At 41.6% G+C, this 14305-nt stretch overlaps 1 protein-coding gene across 2 annotated transcripts in view; it reads left to right on the forward strand.

Moving 5' to 3' along the window:
* The window catches only part of LOC116513350 (gamma-aminobutyric acid receptor subunit beta-1-like), a 97711-nt gene extending 86725 nt beyond the window's left edge, over window positions 1-10986 (forward strand). For both annotated transcript variants that reach the window (XM_032224376.1, XM_032224377.1), the window contains exon 9: window positions 10639-10986. In XM_032224376.1, the coding sequence (XP_032080267.1) occupies window positions 10639-10986 (348 nt within the window). The remainder of the gene's footprint in view (window positions 1-10638) is intronic.
* Window positions 10987-14305: the final 3319 nt, after the last annotated feature.

Consider the following 14305-nt stretch of genomic DNA (forward strand, 5'->3'; position numbering starts at 1 on the left):
TCATTTGGGTGGCTGTTTGGATAGGGTGGATGATGGCGTCTACTACCTCCTCCCATTCAGATTTGTACTGGGGCATATGGGAGAAGGCTCAGCTAGGAAATTCCCCCCTCCCCCCGGGATGTGTTTTAGCACAAAATTGAATTGGTTCAAGTATTGAGCCCAGCGGACTTATTTGGGTGATAGTTTCCATGGGGTCCTAAGGGACTCCAGATTTTTGTGGTCAGTCCAGACTTCAAATGGTTTCCCTGCCCCCCCCCCCTTCCAGCAGGTGGCACCAGTTTAGCGGTGCCCATCTTACCACAAAAGCCTTTTTCCCATGTGGCCCAACACCTCTCTGTGTCCATGAGTTTGCGGGAGCTGTAGGCACAGGGCTGTAGTTTTCCTTGGCTATTTCTTTGGAGTAGCACTACTCCCACTGCCACATCGCTTGGAAAGGTTGTTCGGGGTCAGGATGCTTCAGCACCGGTTCCTTTGCAAAAAGTTCTTTTAGTGTTTCAAATGCCTTTTGGCAAGTTAGGTCCCACTGCAGGGGTTGTCCCAGGTGGGGTTTCGTCCCTGCCCCCTCTGTATTTAGGAGGTCTGTCATGGGCTTGGCAATCTTCGCAAAGGAGGGGATGAATTGCCTGTAAACGTTTGCAAATCCTAGGAAGCTTTGTAGCTGTCTGTCGGTGCGAGGGAGCTGCCAGCCTAGGACGGCTTGTAGTTCGGTTGGGTACATATCTATGACCTCATTTGACACTCAGTAGCCCAGGTGCATGGTGAAATTTGCATTTTGACAGCTTGATGTACAGGTTTGTTGCTAGACATTTTCCTGGCAGACTAGGAGTATATGGTCTTCCATGGTCTCAGTGTAGATGAGGATGTCTTTCAAGTAGACAATGACCCTCTTATAGCGGTGTTCATGCAGCACCTCATTTATGAAGTGCATAAACACCACCGGGGGGGGGGGGGTTGCCGTCCAAAAGGCATTTCTTTGAATTGGAAGCTATTTAGGAACAGTTGAATGCTGTTTTCCATTCATCTCCCTCCCTGACACAGACTTGGTAGTATGCTTCTCTGATGTCTAATTTAGTAAAGATTTTTCCCTTAGCTAGGCGAGACAGCATGTCCTTCATGAGAGGAAGAGGGTATAGATTGTGTACACACGTGCAGTTTATATCCCTAAAATTTACGTATAATGGTTCCATCTTTTTTTTCTTTGAATAGGACTGGGGCTGCAACCCATGGCTTGGCTGGCTCAATGAACCCCTTACTCCTCATGTTGGCCCCCGTGTAACTGCACTTGGTGTGTTTGGTGGTCTCCCTCAGCTCTAGTTCATAGAGAGGGGAGGAGCTGCCTGCCTTGGGTGGCTTGCTTATTGCAGGAGGGGAGAGGCACCAGCTGCAGCCTCAGGCTCATTCTCTTTCTGGTGGGTGGAGAAGGGGGGCGGCATTCCCATTTGAGTCTCACTTCAAAAGGCTCAGTTGTAACCTCCCTCTCTTTTATGTAGCATGACGGCCCCTTATCATGAAGGGTGGCTTGATCAAATTTAACCCTCAGCTGCTCTATGGATCTCCCCAAGGGTTCCATGAGAGTTTTTGGAAGTTCCTATTCCCAGTCCAACATCCATTCTTCCTAGCTCACTCAGGGGGTTTTCCCAGACCTAGGCACTAGGGTGAGAGAACTCAACCTCAGCTGCTTTAGGGACTTTTTTCCACCAATACTCATCCATTTTTATTTCAGTTGCTGGTACGGGCATCTCGGCTATCTCAGCTTTGATGGTCAGTGGGGACTGCACTCCAGTTCCGATTGGGCTGCTGGGTCTTGGAAGTCCCTGGGTGGAGGAAAGTTCTGCCTCTTTCTGGATTGCTTGGAGCAGGTTCTCTTTGGATAGTTTGCCCACTGCCATGATAGCCAGGTGTCAGGGAGCGACTGGAGAGCCCAGGCTCAGGAGTCCTGGTCATTTTGATTAGTTTTGAGAGAGTTGGCTTGCTGTCAAGTTTCCGACTGATGCCCTAATTAAAACATGAGCCTCAAGTCAAGCTTCAAAGGAAATCCAATTATTTATTAGGAGCTTCATGTTGGCAAAGACCAAGTGAAGCCAACTCTGACCTCACTTAATTCACGTCCTGGTTCTGACCCTGTTTCCCCCTCCCCCGCAAGGTATGTCATCAGTCATATTCTCCAATGAAGCAATTTTGCAGGTTGTAGAGATCCCTCCCTCCGGCCACTGTGGGTCTTTGTGGATATGATCTTTACGTGGCTGGCTGGAATGTGCTTTGTTTTGACTGAAGTGCAAGTTCCTCAATGCATCTGCAATGTTCGATGCACGCATGCATCATACCACCTCTGCAAGCCTCTGTGACGCCCCAGCTGCTCAGTGGAGCATTGCACAGGTGCTGTATGCGCCGTGTGCATGTGTGGAAGTGCTGAAGATTTAAAAGACCAGTAAGGGCCTCAGGCGGGCGGGTGGGGCCTCTGGAGCACCATACCGGAACGGTACCTGGTACTCCGGGCAGGCTCTGGTACGCCTGTACCGGGGCGTACCGCCTGCAACCCACCACTGATATGGAAATTTCATTTCATTCTCATGAGTAGCCTAACATCTAAGCCACCTAATCATTTTTAAAAGATTGAGGTTATCTGTCTCTGTTTCGTGACTGTGGACTTCAGTCTATTTCTCAATTCCTGCTTAACTGAAAAACATTAAATGAAACATTTCAGAACGCAAAACCTGGCCTTATGGTTTACTGTCAGAGGCAGTTGCAGGACCATTGCATTTGTCAAACTGACACAGCTTAGCAGAGCACAAGCTTTGTCTCAATGGTCTGCCACAAGGAATGAAAAAAAAAAAAGAAGGGAAGCTTGCATGGTATCAGGATGGCGCTCTTTTTTTAATATAGTTTTTTTTTCATTTTTATACAAATAGCCACATGTATACCATTACCAACACTATTTTGTATTATTAAATATTATGTCAGTTCGTCTTACCATCAACCCCCCAAAACTTTGGCTCTTCTGCTATCTATATACCACATTTATATCTATTCATCCCTTTCTTCTCCCTCTCCCCTCCTCCCTACCTCCTTTCTTCCCTCTATCATCCTTCTCTACTTCCCCTTCCTTTCTCCTCTCTCCTCTTTCCACTCCTTCTTTCTCTCCTCCTCTACACCTCCACCCTCTCTTCTAACCTTCTTTTCTTCCTCTTGCCTCTCTCCACTCTTCCACGCTCTTCATCTCATTTACATGATGTATTTCAGCATTTGAGCAGGCTCCATTTTATGTTGATGGTGTTAGTAATTTCATTTCAATAAACATCTTTCATAATAATTTTAAAATATATCCTTTAAAAAAAAGTATGCATATATAGCAATTATATTTACCCACCCACCCCCCAAAAAACCTTACTTTTTGGGCAAAATGTGGACCTGGTTACAATTTCCAGCTATTCTCATCATAATATTGTATAGTTATACATCATTACATACCCCAAATTTTTAGCTCTCTCTTTATAATCTCAGTAATTTTCCATTATAAGTATGTTTCAAGTTACCCCTCCATTTTTCCATATCTTTATTTAACTTACATTTAATTATCTTTTAATTACAATCCTTGCTATTTAATGCTTATTACAATTCCGTTGATCTGCTATATAAAATAACAAGCAATACACACCTCACTTAAATTCATCTTCTTAAAAGTTCTATATGTATCCATATTTCATATAGTTTAACCTATATTTGATTATCTTTTCATTATCATATTTAATCAATTAGCAACTCAATTTAATTATCATGTAAAAGAGTAAATCATATACCTCTACTTTATATTCTCCACATAGTAATTTCTAAATATCCAATTTCTTCCTAGTGAGCCTTTTATCCCAAACTCTAAGCTGCTATTGGGTATATATTCTTCCTTCTCAAACTTTTCCATCACCCACCACTGGATCTTTCAACATATCCTCTGTCTCACTGTCTTCTCTTCCTCTTTTCTCTTATCACTCCTTTCTTTCTTCTCTTTCTTCTCTATTCCTGTCTGGCCGTTTCCTTTCCTTTCGTCTATAATTACTTCCCTTTTCTTTGTTGGGGCATATTCCCCCCTTTTCAATTTTCCCTGTGCTACTGACAAACCCAGTGAAATCTTTTGTCTGCTTTTTATTTTCTATTTTTACTGTAATTTCACTACCTTCCCCCTCTTCTTCCCTCATTTCTTGTTTCTCCTTAATTTCTAACTTCAAAATTCTATTTAAGTTTAATATTAATGACATGCATATTTTTTTAAATTCAAATTCCCAGCTTTCCATTATGTCCAGTTCAAAAATTACAGTTAATTATAATTTAACTTCCACAGTTTCTTCTTATTTCCCAATTCTGATCTGGTTCCTATATTCCAATTCAGCTGAAATGGAGAAAAAGAGAAGGGGGAGACATCTTAATTGCTTCACTTTCTTTGTTCTTCCCTCTGGCAAATGGCTCCATATTCTTTCAACTCGATGATTTTCACCAATACAACTTGATATTTTTAAATCCAGTTTTAAATCCAGGAAAGATAGTGTTATGAACGGAAAAAATAATGCTTTTTCTTGATTTTTCCTCTTGTTAACTTTCCTCCTGTTAACTTTCATTAGGGTTGCTTAAGATACATAAATTAAAACAAGCTCGAACAAAGCAAGCAGTTCTCTTTGGGCTTAATGATTTAAACCACATTTTTTTTCCTTCTTTCTTTTCTTTCCGCCAAAATCCCAATCTATCTGTTAATGTTATTTTCTACTTACAGTTCTTTGCCTTTTCCAAATTCTGATTTATGTCAGTTGGTTATTCAAATATTCACACCAGGTCTCATCACTCCATCCAAGACACCACTCCTGCTCAAATGCTTAGTCCAGAAGCTTCAGCTTTATAGCAACCATCTTTTACAATGTCATCTCCCCCAACGTTGATTCAGAGAGCTAATCTCTGACCTGCAAGGAACCTGTTGCATTCCTCTGGGTCTAATTAGACACAGCTCCTTCTTCACTTTCCCTCCAGGAAAGTTCTGATCCGGAGATCAATTCAATTCAATTCAATTCAATTTATTAGATTTATAGGCCGCCCAATCCCGGAGGACTCCGGGCGGCAATGTCAATCAGCATCAGTTTGTCAGACAGAATTTATGTGAGGCTCTTCAGAGTCCACGGGCTTTTTTTGTCTGTCTTGCTGAGGTACTTCCGGTCTCCTCCAGGGTGGCACTCTCTTTGTCATATGCTAGCCCACACCCCCAACCAGTGGTGGGATTCAAATAATTTAACAACCAGTTCTCTGCCCTAATGACCAGGTAGGTAGGCGTGGCTGGGTGGGCATGTGATTGGGTGGGCATGGCCAACTCAATGTCACTCATGTGGAGGGTACCTTGCCATGCCACACCTCTCCTCATCACATCCATTCTTGCCTCACCCCTCCACTCCCAGCCACTCCTTGTCACATCTGCCTCGCCTCTCCTGGCCTCTCCTTGACTTATGACCATAATTGAGCCCAAATTTATGTTGCTAAGTGAGAATTTTGCCCCATTTCACAACTTTTCTTGCCACATTTGTTAAGTGAATCACTGCAGTTGTAAAGTTAGTAGCATGGCTGTTAAGTGAATCTGGTCTCCCAATTGACTTTGCTTGTCAGAAGGTTGCAAAAGGGGATCACATGACCTGGGTGACTACAACCATCATAAATGTGAGACAATGGTCAACCATCTGAATGTTGATCACATGACCACGGGGATGCCGCAAAGGTCATAAGTGTGAAAAACTGTCATAAATAACTTTTTTCAGTGCCATTGTAACTTTGAATGGTCACTAAATGGAAAGGTGTAAGTCAGGGATTTCCTGTACAAAAATACAAAAAGCTTCTTTGCTTGCAAAAAGCTGCCTTAAATACCAATCATTAGATTAGAAAGGGGAGAATACACACTGAAGATCAATGACAGTCACAGCCATCATGGAAATCTAAACCATTCTGTCCAAATAGCTTTCTTTTCATCAGGAATACCTGCAACCTGGAGTTACAAATCAGGCAGGGGTGTCAGAGCACCTTGATAAATTAAAATAGTTAAAATGCAATGATAACTATCAGCAACCAACTCTTGCTCATAAAATAAAACCCTTTAGCAGAGAGGTCACTTAAGCTCTCCAGAAAGTGGGTGGTCATACTTGGGCTACAAAATTCCAAGCTAAAGAGACAAATTAACAAAATGTATAGTGGACCCAGGTTCAAATCTCTGCCCTCCCAAGCTTGTCAAAATCACAATAAAAGTAGTACATGCCAGGGATATCTAAATAAACTTCAAGCCTGGTGCCATGTTACTAAGCCTTATTATCACGAGAGAAAACTAAAACAAATTGGTGGGAGGATCCACACCCCATCTTCTTTTTTAAAGTGTGCCTTAGCCACTCTGAAGCAATGCAAGAGACTCTTGTCTCAAAGGTGCTTTTTCAAGAGGCAACTGGACTTTCTGAAAACCAAAAAAGTCCAGTTGCCTCTTGAAAAAAGCACCTTTGGGACAACCATGACCTGGATGACTGAAGAATCCCCATAGACAAGAGACTCCTGTGCTCAGTGAACTGGCAAAGCACCCTTTCCCACCCAGGAGAAGCAAACCTTAGATCCATTTGGACCGTTTAAAGATACCGGCTGTTCTTACTCACCTCACAAGCAGTGGTGGGTTCTGGATCCCGTCACAACCGGTATGCTGAGACAGGGCCAGGCATCCACCTCAGGCATGCGCTCTGTGCACGCATGCTCACCTACTGCCCTGCGACACTCCAGTTGCTCGGTGGAGGTCGCACAGGTGCCATACACTGTTCGTGTGTGTGTGCAAATGGACTGGTTGGCTTAAAAACAGGTAAGGGCAGGTGGGCCCACCAAACACCATTCCAGTATGGTGGCCACTGCTCTTAGCTGCCATCAGTATGCCTGTACCAGGGCGTACTGGCTGGAACCCACCAGTGCTCACAAGATATCCTAAGGAAAGCATCCAGATTTAAGGAAAGATTACATGATCCCAGAAAGGCAGTAAAAAAAACCAGGCAGAGTGCCAAGCTTGCATCCGGCCTCTTAGCCATTGCTTAACTCGATTGGGCATGCACCAGTGATCCAAAAAGATTACCTTATTGCTTTCCCATCAGGAGACCTCCTGAAGTCCTGTTTTGTAACAAACAAACAAAGAAGCAAAAGACTAGCCAGATCACTCCATTTAGAGAAGATTACAGATCCAGGGAAGAAAGAGGCCTGTGATTGTCCCCTCCCACCCTTAATTGGGGACAGAGGAGGCCAGGACAGTTTCAGACATGTTGGAAGTATATCCCAAAAGGACAGTGCCAAGAACCACTAAAGCAGTGTAAAAAGCTTAAAACAATCCCTGGAATAAAAGTACCAGCAAAGGGGCAAAAATCTTCAGAGAAGCCGCTCAGGCTATAGAAAATTTGAGTGTACTGCCAAAAACCATTAATGGCTGTTACAATGTAACAAGGCTTAACTGAAGAGGCAGTTTTGGAAAACACTTAAACAGGGCAATAAAGATACACATGATTAGGCTAGAGGCACACCAGAATGCCTACTTCCTGCCTTCCTGACAGAATTAACCCTGTAAGGTGGGAAATACAAAAGCCTGTTGCAAGGAGATTTCTTCCAACAGCCAGTTCACCGAACTGCTCAGAAAATTAGCCACTGGTTCTCGTGAACCTGCTGAATTCCACCACTGCCCCCATCCCAGCTACCCTGTTGGTGCCACTAAGTACATCCCAAGCTTACTGGATGGCATTATTGCCCCATTTCACCAGAGACCACTTATTCCTCAGTGAGAATGTGATGCAGGAAACTATCTGACAAAAATAGTGTAGGGAAGTGATGGAGAACCTTTTAGAGATCAGGTGCTCAAACTGCAACCCCAAACCCACTTTATTGCAAAGTGTCAACACAACAATTTAACCTGAATACTGAGGTTTTAGTTCAGAAAAAAAAATCATACATTAACATCTTTTGTCTTAAAAGAAAAACACAATAGCAGAGCTTTCAATGATACAAACAACTTTTGATATTTACAATTTTGGGCCCACCTCAACCATAATTTTATTTAATGATGAAACATTTCTGAACTGTCCATCTCCCTCAAAGTTGGAATCTTGCTGATGGCAGCTCTGTCCCCAAATACATTTGGGAAACATTAATAGAGGATTTGAACCCCAAAATAAAACACAGCCTTTCCATTCATCTTTTTAGCAAGTGTATGGCCCACTTCATTTATTCTGAGACACAAAATATTCCTGATTGCAATGCTTTTAGTTCAGAAAAAACAATTCATACATTAACATTGTTTGTCTTAAAAGAAAAAGATAGAGGTAATCGTGGACTGTCAAGTCTGTTGCATAACACAATCAGACAAATATTAACATCCCTATCAATTTAGCCACTTGGTTGAGAATTTATGGACGTAGGATGATTTACAGCAATTAAAAGCTAGTGTGTTTATTAGCCCTTTTGGCAAAAAGAGTCTTAATTGTAAGTGCTAGAACCATTAGAATATATCTTGGGTTTCTTTGAGGAGGGGGAGGGAATTTTTATATCCTCATTTTTAGCTTGGTTTATAATATATTTAAAAAACATTCAACAATTGTTTTAAACTCTACAAATTGCAGAGTCATTGATGATAACTGAAGTAATCCACCCATTCTCCTTTTTTTTCAAAAAATAAATTATGATTATAATATACTCTGTTGATATTCTGACTTGGCAATGACCAAGATGCTTAGTTTGTACAACATGGCGGGCACATAGAAGACTCTATTAGGCAGGTTGTGTTAACAGCTTCATCAAACCTACCTGAAGAAACAAAACCTACCACAAATCCTATTGTGCCGTAATACGAAGTATGATCCTAATCTAGAACTTGCATCAATGAATATATTTTGATTTGCTCAAAATAGTCAAATTTGTTGACATTGCCAAGCCAAAAAAACCTCTTTATGACTTAGAGAGCTATATGGATGAGGCTTGTAGTTGTATTTATTTACAAATTAAATCAAGATGCAGGGCGTGGCTTTACCACAGTAGCCAAATTAAGAGTTAAATCAGGACCCGGCCAAGCGATGGCTGTCTATGGCACTGCCTGATGGGCCCGTGTCCTCAGTGCTGCCCATCTGCCACGGAGAAAGGCTCCAGTTCTTTCTAACTGAGCGCTTCATGTTAGTCTTTCCTTGCTTCTTTTCCTGCAGGGGTGGAGGTCTCGAGGCAGGGGTTGGGGCAGCCCCAGTGGGATCAGGCATCTCACAGGTCAACCTAGAGGGTTGGGTACTTTCCCTGGCAGAAAGTGAGGGAAGGAGAGAAGAGCGTGACGGAGCTGGAGCTGCAGAAGTGAAGACCTGATCTCACTGGGGCTGCCCCAATCAGTAAACTCTGTGCTGGGGTGATGGCACGCAGGCCCACAGAGAGGGCTCTGAGTGCCCCTTCTGGCACACATGCCATAGGCTCACCACCACTGGTGTAGGGTCTCCTACTTGGACAGGGAGGGAGGCTTAGATTAGATAACCTACAAAGTCTCTTCCAACTCTGTTAATCTGTTAATCTAATCCCCGGTGAAACATCACAAATTGATCCTGTTTCTCTCCTTAGTTTTGCTGAAATAATAGCCCCTATTCTAGAAATCCTCAGGGTAAAAAGTACTAGGTTATTTTCTTAGATTTTAAGGTAATTCACGTTTAGTGATTGCCTCATTGAGCATTCATAGTTACAATGGTGATAAAAAGTAACTTTACTTTTTAGTAAATGTTTAGTCCTCACATTTACAATCTTCTTAGATTGTTAAAGCAAAAGAAAGTTAAAATACATTGTAAGCACAACTGCAGTTTCTCTTAATGACTGTTTCGCTTAACTACCAAGACTCTGGTCACAACTGGTCACAATGAGCCGAGGTGGCGCAGTGGTTAGGGTGCAGTACTGCAGGCCACTTCAGCTGACTGTTATCTGCAGTTCAGCGGTTCTAATCTCACCGGCTCAAGGTTGACTCAGCCTTCCATCCTTCCGAGGTGGGTGAAATGAGGACCCAGACTGTGGGGGCGATATGCTGACTCTGTAAACCGCTTAGAGAGGGCTGAAAGCCCTATGAAGCGGTATATAAGTCTAACTGCTATTGCTATTGCTAACTGTGGTCACTAAATAAGGTTTAGCTTCCTGATGTACATCTCTCAATGCTGAAAAATCAGTGTAAAATTGATAATAAAGAATGTTGCCATTACCAGAAATGAAAGAATAAACTGAAACTGAAATAAAATGATAAAATTTTCAGGAAAACAGATCAAGATTCTATTTCAGCAAATTCTCTCAATATTCCCTAAACAAGCTGACATTAGGGGAAAAGAACAGATGTGGTATTTCTTACAGTATAGGGCTTGAAATACATTGTGCTGAAGCTAGTTTTGACTAATATAAACTTCACTGAAAGCAACAAGACTATTCAGAAGTAAATAGCATATTTTTTTAAATGTCCTTAAAAGGAATGGACTTTCTTCTCTTTTTTTTTCCTGGGGAGGCGTGCCATTCAATCTGGAGTGGTCCATTGTTTCAGGTAACTTGCAGGAATGTAAAGAGCACTAGTAATACAGAGACTCTCTCTAAAGTGTACCCCTCCTTTAGATTGACACCTGTGGGAATATCCTTCTTACTACCTTGGAAATGAGAAATGAAGTCAGCAGCTCTGATGTGCTTGCAAGTTTGAATGATCCAAGAGCCACCATGTACTCTTATGACAGTGCCAGCATCCATTACCGGAGACCACCTACTATGAAAGACCTCAACAGCAGAAGCACCTTGGACAGACACACCGCCCACCAAAAGGGACGACTACGAAGAAGAGCATCACAGCTCAAAGTCAAAATACCAGATTTGACTGATGTTAATTCCATAGACAAGTGGTCCAGAATGGTCTTTCCTATCACTTTTATTCTTTTTAATGTTGTCTATTGGCTTTATTATGTGCACTGAGTTATGCTGTAATCCCTGCATCAAGTCATCCTAGACACCATTTTTCCCTCTCTTCACTTTCTGTCAACCTTAAGTAAGATTCACAGCACAGAGTCCATCTATTCAATAGGCTAGAGAATCCTTTTGCTCATATCCCCCAGTTTAAACCCTGCACACTCCAAAAACCAAAAGTATCTTTTTGAATATCATATCATTCTTTTAGATCTGCTTTCAAAGATCAAAGATGTTGAGACATCGCTTTTCTCCTGTTTTGTTTAACACTATTTCTAGTAATCTTTCCTTTCCTTTTTTTTCTTAATGTTTAAAATGTGAAATGAAATTCTGTCTAATCCCGCCCCCTCCAAAAATCAATGTCTAATGGCATCACAATAGTGTTTGTCAAACAAAGCTAAAACATCTGTTTGCAAAACAAGACCGATGATAGCTTCAATCATATCCACATTTACTGAGAAGGAGACCCAGCTGCACAACTCCTGACAAATCACATATTGGTTTTCAGTGCAGGTCTTTTATTATAAATAAGCTACCAGAACAATATATAATTTTACAGTGTGAAAAAGTACATGGGTAGACAGAGGTCTACCAATATTGATGGGGGAAAAGCGCTAAATTGTAAAATAATATATCTATTAATTTGTAAATGTCAAACATTTTTGTAAATTAAAATGTGCTCCTGATGAAAAAGGCAGCACATATTTTTCAAATGATTAATGCACATCTTTCAATATTGGTGATGATAAGAAATAGCTTAGAAAGAACATGGTTTTGCTCTCACAAAATAAAAGTTCATCTCTTGAAAAGTAATACTGCTGTGATGAATTAATGGATTTCCGTTAAAGAAAAATAATTATTTTCTTCAGAATTATTCCTTTATTCATATAAACATTTATGCAGATTTAATTAATATTTGATTACGATTCATACATTCAGTCAATAAGGATACCTTTATGAAGTGACAGTGCTAGAAGGAATATATGCCAGTAGAAGTCTACAATAGTTGCAAAGCTTTATTGTAGTGTCCTTAATCCCATCACCCTGGATCTGAAGACGTTTTGTTTATGAATAGATTGTCCTGGATTTCTTAATGGGCCCCAAATCTCCATCTCTAAGGACTCAGAAGTTGTGAGAGATTCATCACTGGAGGCTTTCAAGAAGAGACTCTACTGCCATCTGTCAGAAATAGTGTAGGGTCTCCTGCTTAGGCAGGGGGTTGGACTAGATGACCAACAAGGTCTTTCAAACTCTGTTAATCTGTTAATTTCTGCTGGAAGCTGTTTTACTATGCAGGAAATTGGGGCTTTCTCCATTTCTCCTTTGGGGAAATATAATATTCTGCCTCTTTTAATATTCCGCAACATATTTCATTCTTCTAGGAGGAGGGATGTGATTACTTTTTATATGTGCATTTTGATTACATCATCTTACAGTGCCCCCACCCATTGAGAGTGGCATTATAATAGCACAATATTGCATTGACTATGTCTTAGAGACATGGGTGGGCTTCAAAAATTTCAGCAACAAGTTCTCTGCCAGGTTGCTGGGTGGGTGTGTCCATGCTGGGCGTGGCCTAGTTGGTCTCCTGCACGTTTTCACCTTCCCCAGGCTCTGGAGGCTTTCCTGGAGCCTCTGGGAGGGTGAAAACTGCCCCCCCCCAAACAAATCACTTTAAGTGAAAGTAAGCTCTTTTGAAGAGTAGAAAGTAGTTTTAAATAACCACACTCAAGTTTCATATTCAAGATTAATCCATGACTGGTAACTTTTTCAAAGGAAGCCAGATTTCTGTTGGCTATTAAAATAATTTGGCTAAAAAAGGGCATGTATTGATAAAATAAAGGTTATAGTTTAACTGACAATTACACAAAAACATTTCTCAATGGTCTAAGCTCAAGACTGATTCAGCAACAGCCAAATAATTTGCCTTCTCCTGCTCTTATGTGTTGCAACCTTGTGTGTTTAAGCTTTTAAAACTTACTCCTATTTGAGTGTGAGTTTAGTATCACATATTCAATGCTAAATCCATTAATGTTATCCTAGCTGAAATCTGGTGCATTTGAGATTGAATATAAAACCAGCCATTGTTATTGTTCATATAAAATTCATAAGTTGTACCTCAAAGTACACAATGTACCCTCAAATATTTCATTCTTCTAGGAGGAGGGGTGTGTGATTACTTTTTACAGGTGTATTTTGATTACATCATCTTACAGTGCCCCCCCCCCACTGAGAGTGGCATTAGAATAGCACAATATTGCATTGGCTATCTTAGAGATGCGGTGGGCTTCAAAAGCCCTCTGGGAGGGCGAAAAGTGCCTCCCCCGGCGTTCCTAAACTTCCAGGAGGCCTGTTTTCCCCCCTCCCCAAGCCTCCATATGGGCTCTGCACTTACCTCGCATCCAAATCAGGCCATGTGGAGAATCCTGGGAGGCGAAGGGAGGGGTGGGATGGGTGGAGCCAACCAGGGGTGAGATTTGGAGGTTCTCCAAACTGGCCATAATGATATCTGTTCTGTCCCCCCCTTCTTTGCTCGTTCAAAGACGACAGGCAGACAGACTTAAAAGGAAATAACTATCAGTCCTGGCTTCTGCTGGCTGCGAGCCCGAAATTAAACATAAATAAAGTCTCTGGCAAGAAGATAACAGAATGCAAAAACAAAGATCTCTTACGGCCAAACCAGGTGTACAGAAAGAAAACAAATCACTTCTCCAAGTGTCCCTTTGAATCAGGGTTACAGAAAGCAAATCACTTATCCAAGTGCCTCTCACAAACAAACCACGACCGATGAACGATGAACCATGAACGAACGATGAACGTTGACATCTGCAACCAGGGCGTGGCACCAGTCCTTTTATCTCCAGAAGACCACATTAACGAGCCCCAGCTGCATTGTTATTCCTACATCCCGACTCAACTCACAGCAAACTTCTGCTGAGTCACAACAGATATCTATGGGTTCTCCCGAACCCAGACAAACCCGTAGCACCCCACCCCTGCTTAGAGATCATGTTTTTAAATTTTTCCTGAGGATAACAAACCTCCTTTTTAATTTAGTTATATTGATGTGTGGCCACAGGCAAAAAACTTAAATTATATTCATTTATATACCATCAGATTCTCTCTTTTTCTGTGTCTTTCTCCCTTGTCAGAGCATCCTTCAAAAACAATTTGGAATATCCTTTGGACTGAATGTAAACATAACCCCCTCCCTTTGCTATTAATGAAAGCAATGTCACTGTTTTAGATTACCACACAACACTGAAAAAGAGGGACTAAAAAAGAGTCCAATCACTGACAAAAGCTGTTTTCAAGAATAGCAGAGCGG

Source organism: Thamnophis elegans, chromosome 9 (genome assembly GCF_009769535.1).
Source record: "Thamnophis elegans isolate rThaEle1 chromosome 9, rThaEle1.pri, whole genome shotgun sequence".
In the NCBI taxonomy this organism is placed as follows: domain Eukaryota; kingdom Metazoa; phylum Chordata; class Lepidosauria; order Squamata; family Colubridae; genus Thamnophis; species Thamnophis elegans.